Below are 5543 nucleotides of genomic sequence, written 5' to 3'. Positions count from 1 at the left end.
CCTACAGAACAATTTCATCAACCTCAGCTTTCTCCACCTCTTCCGTGCTGTCCGGCTCATCAAGTTGCTGCGCCAAGGCTACACCATCCGCATCCTGCTGTGGACCTTTGTCCAGTCCTTCAAGGTGAAGCCCAGGCATGCCCCTTGTGCCCTGACCCTCCCCTGTGTGATGCACAGTGCTGTGGCCACCAGCTCTTCCTTACCACCAGAGCAGCCCCTCCTCGTGGAGGCTCCTTGTTGGCACCCGTTATCCTATTGTAGTTTACAAAGACATTTTAAGTGATCCAGAGAGCATCTTGGTAATGCTCACTGACTCTGAGTTGGGTTCTATGACTGATTATAGACGAAGGAACTGAGGCGGTCTCTTGGCGGAGGGGCTTCATGGTCAGTGGGGTTGGATTTGCAGTCACTGGGGTCTGGGTGGCCCCAGAGACCCGGCCACTGTCCACTCTGCAGACGAGGCCCGAGCAAGGTAGCTGGGCAGCCCTCCCTGGAGCTGCCCTGTCCTCTGTATGATTCCACAGGCCCTGCCCTACGTGTGTCTGCTCATCGCCATGCTGTTGTTCATCTACGCCATCATCGGCATGCAGGTGGGTGCGCCTGATGGGACAGGGAGCAGAAGGGGGAGGGCCCTGTGCCCTGGGGCAGAAGGGCACTGATCATGGTCATCAAATGGTATCAATGACAGATTGGCACTTGGGGAACATTTCTATGTTTGAAGCACTTTGTGAACGTAATTCTCAGAAAGGCTGTTCTACCGATAAGGACACGGAGGCTGGGCACCACGGGTTTGGGCCTGTCACCCAGAGTCCACTAGTGAGGCGTAGCTCCACCGTCTGTGGGAAAATGCTCTGCTGTGCTCCTGAGTGGAACCCCATTGGGCTGTTAGGGTGTTGATGGGCATGTTTGATTGGGTTCCGGGCCCCCATGTTGGTGGAGCTTTTGAGCACATCTGCCTGGTGCTGAGTGGCCTGCAAAGCACCCGCTGGTCATTCTGTTAGTCCAGAGAGTTGACCTGATCCTGTACAGGAAATTATATATTACAGAAGAAAAAATTCAACAGGATCACACCAGATCACTGTACTGTCAAGTTCAGCTTGGATAAGTTAGATTGCCTTTATTTTGCCAAAGAACCCTTTGTCAGCTACTTGGAAAAACATTTAAAAGACAAAGTAGTGTTCCAGTTTTAAATCTTTGGCATCTGACCACTTTTCAACAGTAGGATGGGAGATGGATCCAAATGTTAAATTATAATGGGAGAAGCCATTGTCTTAAAGGTTAGCTGAAAAGTGATTTTTAAACTCTATTCAGGGATTGAAAAGCTTCTCTTCCTTTAAAATTTGCTGAGATCTGATGCTATTTAAAAAAATATATATATTTGTGCCTGCTTTGGTTTGGGAATTTATAAGACCAGAAGGGTCACTGATCTTTGTTTTTGGTGAATATGTGATAGTTCATAAATTTTTCAGCCAGATTCCAGATTTTAAGCCAAGTACAGTTACTGACTTGTTTGCATTCCTAACCCTAAAAATAAATCAATTAAAATGGATAAAAAGCCCATTGTGATATTTGCACAGAAATTTAGAAAGAAACTTTCAAGTTGACCTCATAGCTAATACCAATAAAATTACTGCTTCAGAGTCATTGATGACAGGGTGAAATTTCAAATGCTTCCTGTCTTATATATAGCACAGCCCATGTAAACTTAGCTCCGGGTGGCATTTTTACTCGGCATGCGGACTTGCAGGTGTAGACATGCGGAGCTGGGGGGGGCGGGCATTGACGTGTTTGGCTGGAAGTGCTGGCTCCTCCAGCCCCTGCCGCAGTGGTGGTGGCTAAGGGCAGCGTCCTGTGCCTTGTGGGTCCTCATGTGCACACATCCTCTTCTGCCTGGCCACAGCTCCTGAGAGCCCAACAGGACCAGCCTTGCAGCCTTCTCTCTCATTTCAGGTTTTTGGAAATATTGCCCTGGATGATGACACCAGCATCAACCGGCACAACACCTTCAGGACGTTTTTGCAAGCCTTGCTGCTGTTGTTCAGGTATGTTGTTTGGGGAGTCAACGCAGGCTCAGAGGCTCCTCCGTTTAGGAGGGACAGGGCATGTGCCAACCCAGAGGGCCAAACCCTCTGACCCCAGCTCGTGCTGGCTTCCCCTCAGTGGGCCTTCCCAGCTTCTTCTCCCCTCTTCCTCCTTCCTTCCCTAAGGGTTCCTGGGCCTCGGGACAGATGGAAGGGAAGTCCATGAGGGAGGTCAACCTGAGAGCCCCAGGTGAGGCTGGCCTTGACCACCTCAGCTCAGATCCCTGGGGTTGGCCAGAAGGCCTCAGGTGATGCTGAAACCAAGGGTCTGGGAGGACAAAAGGTGTCCACCAGGGCCTTTTTCTGTGTGCTGGCCATAGGCTTTCCATCTGCTTACTTTGGTGAGTGCAGGGTCTGTGGGATCGGGGCCTGGGGCGGGTGCAGGTCAGGGCAGGGGACACAGACTGTGCTACTCAGGGAACCAAGGAACTCAACTGGCCAGAGTGAGTGCCTCCACCTGCCCCATGGCTCACAGGACTGCAATTCCCTAAGCTCCATGTTCCAAGGCAGCCAGAGTAGCTTGTTTCTGGCTCAGGCGCCTCCCTGTGTGCTCGACAGGGCTGCATATCAGCTTTTGTTCCGAGACGTGACACACTCCCTGTGGCCCATCCTGGTTGGGGGCTGTGGGGAGGGGGTGAATGTGTCTCACTGCCTCCAGGGTCCCCTTCGTTAAGGCAAGCCCACCACATGACCCTAGGAGGGAAGAAAGGAGCTCTTTGTTGGGAATTGTGGAGGAGGGGTGCTGACATATAACCCTGCCTGGGGCGCTTTCTTGAGGTGCCCACACGCGTGTTTGTTTATGCAGATGCACCAGGATGCTGTAAGACCTGTGCTGGGAGATGCCCAGCACGGTTAATCCCAGGCAGATGCATTCGAGGGCCCGTGGAGGTTCTTCTTTTTATGGAGGGAGATCAGACCATTCTGCTTAGCTAAGCTGCCTGGAGAGAGTTGTCTGACTCTTGTTTTTTTAATCAGATGGACAAGTATCCTTAGGCCTACACTTTCTCCAAATGACATCATTTTTCTGGACATTAGCTATTACGTTCATTTCATCTCTTCATTTATTAATGTCCTGCCTCGTGCTATAAGAGTTGAGGCAGGCCTATGAAACCAGCCTCAGTTTTAAGTCTTTGTTCTCAAAGATCTCTTTTCCTCCCTGGTCTCTGTGTCACGTATGAGCACCAGTATCAGTCAGGCTTGGCATTGGACCACTGCCCTGCAGGAAAAGCCCCCTACTCCTAGCCATTGTTAATGGGAAGTGGGCTCCACTTGTGCCGAGAGCTGACCATGCAGGCACACCCAGTGTCGGGGGGTGGCCCAGTCCTCTGGTCTGCCTGCAAGTCTAGTGCACATCTGGCCTTCGTGCTGGCCGCAAACCCAGGGACAAAATTCCATGAAGAAATGTCTTCCAGGATGGCCACTCAGGCTGGTGGGGCTATTCTTGGTGTGTTCAGGAAACAGCAGACGCTGGTGTGGCCAGAGTGTACTGAGCAGAGACCACAGGGAAAGAGCAGGCTGCGAGTTTCACAGAGCTGTGGGCAGTTGTGTGAATTTTGGCTTTTGCAGTGAGTGAGGGGTCATTGAGAGGAAAAGTGACCTGATCTCACCTGTGTGTAGTGGACCCACTTGGCTGTTGGGTGGGGCAGAGCAGGAAGATCCGTGAGGAAGCTATTGCAGCAGCTCAGGGGAGGTGGTTGTTGCTTAGCCCAGGGTGCTGAGAAGTGGTAAGAGTCTAGCTGGTTTTTGAAGGTAGATGAGTTCATGAAGCTGGTGAGAAGGAATGGAGGCAGGGATGCCTGCAGTATATTTGGCCTAAGAAACGCGATGGAGCCCCCATTTCTTGAATCAGGGAAGGCTGGGATGGCACATGCTGGGTGAGGGAGGCCAGGAAGGGCTGTGTTGGCTTCGAGGTGCCAGAGTTCCCTGAGGGGGCGCTCACCATAGTGCTGACTCTTGGTGCAGTGCCTTGTTTTCAATAACTAGTTCTTTCTGAGTTAATGATCAATTTGAAAATCTAATGCCAGAGGATTCTTTTTAAAAAGTAGGCATCTCTTACCTATACCTTACGTATGAGTGGGTTGTCTGTGGGAGGGAGCCCAGGGAGGGTATGCACTTGAGCCAGCTCTTCTGAGATTCCTTCTCAGGCTGGCCTGGGCCTTCCTTTGTGGGTCTCATGGCTCTGCCCTTCCTCTCAGGAGTGCCACTGCGGAGGCCTGGCATGAGATCATGCCGTCTTGTCTCAGCAACCAGGCCTGTGATGAGCACGTCAATGTCAGTGAGTGTGGGAGAGACTTTGCCTACTTCTACTTCGTCTCCTTCATCTTCCTTTGCTCCTTTCTGGTAAGTCCTGGTCACTGTGTCCCTGTGTCCACCTGTCTCAATCCATCCCAGACCCCTCCTCCATCTCTCACTGATACCTGATACTGATTCATGGCACATTACAAGCGGATTCTGTGTCGATGGTCCTGTTTCCCCAGAGACGATGACCTCTAAAAGGACCCACTCTGTCATGAGCTCCTGTGGGCCTTGCTTTTCCTTCTCAGAAAGGGTTTTAAGTTTCCACGGGACAACTGTCCTTTAGTCTTTAGCCTCTGCCATGGTGATGAGTTACAAAGAAGCAGCACTCCAGCTGGTGTGCCTGGGGCAGATGAGCCTCAGGAAACTGGTTGTTGGGGCAGTAAGTGGACTAGGTCCAGGTCAGCAGAAACCTCTGGGAAAATTTGAACAGGGGCATGACACAATCTGGTTGATACTTTAAAACCTTGCTCTGGCCTCTGGTCAGGAGAGGCTGGAGAGTGGTCAGGAGATGGTTGGAGGTGACAGTCCCTAGAGAAGGGTGGGGATGAAGGGAGTTGAGCTGCACTTTAAAGACAGAGCCAACATGACTGATGAGTAAGCACAGGCATGAGAGAAAAAGAGAAAGAAAGCCGCACCTGCCATTTGCTGGGGTGCTGGAGAAACAGGCGCTCGTTCACGCCAGTGAGAATGTGACGAGGTGCAGCAGCTGTGGAAGACAGTATGGTAGCTCCTCAGTAAACTGAAAATAGAATGGCAGTATAATCCAGCAACTCCACTTCTGGGCATATGCCAGAATTGAAGACAGGGAATTGAATAAATATTTGTACACATATGTTCATAGCAGCATTATTCACAATGGCCAGGAGGTAAAAGCAACGAAAGTGCCCATCAAGAAGTGATTGGTACACAAAATGTGACATGAACATACAAGGGACTATCATTCGGCCTTAACAAGAGAGGCAGTTCTGGCCCATGCTTCAATATGAATGAATCGTGAAGTCATTATGCCAAGTGAAATAAACCAGTGACAAAAGGAAAAATAACTGTATGGTTTCACCTATCTGAGGCCCTCGAGTGAAGTTCACAGAGACAGAGAGTAGGATGTAGGATGGTGGGGGCCAGGGACTGGGGGAGGGGTGAGAGTTAGGGTTTAATGGGGTCAGG

At 50.9% G+C, this 5543-nt stretch overlaps 1 protein-coding gene across 1 annotated transcript; it reads left to right on the top strand.

Moving 5' to 3' along the window:
* Positions 1 to 64: 64 nt before the first annotated feature.
* LOC112818377 (voltage-dependent N-type calcium channel subunit alpha-1B-like) lies at positions 65 to 4421 on the top strand (the record flags this gene model as incomplete). The annotated part of the gene is made up of 4 exons (XM_073890742.1): positions 65 to 124; positions 525 to 590; positions 1951 to 2042; positions 4277 to 4421. Coding segments are annotated over 4 exons (363 nt in total), but the record flags the coding sequence as incomplete, so codon positions are not given.
* Positions 4422 to 5543: the final 1122 nt, after the last annotated feature.

Source organism: Callorhinus ursinus, unplaced genomic scaffold (assembly GCF_003265705.2).
Source record: "Callorhinus ursinus isolate GAN/ISIS: 27379988/994484 unplaced genomic scaffold, GSC_fseal_2.0 scaffold3363, whole genome shotgun sequence".
NCBI classification, from domain to species: domain Eukaryota; kingdom Metazoa; phylum Chordata; class Mammalia; order Carnivora; family Otariidae; genus Callorhinus; species Callorhinus ursinus.
Note: the sequence above shows the minus strand (reverse complement) of the source record. Positions and strands in the feature narration are given on the sequence as shown.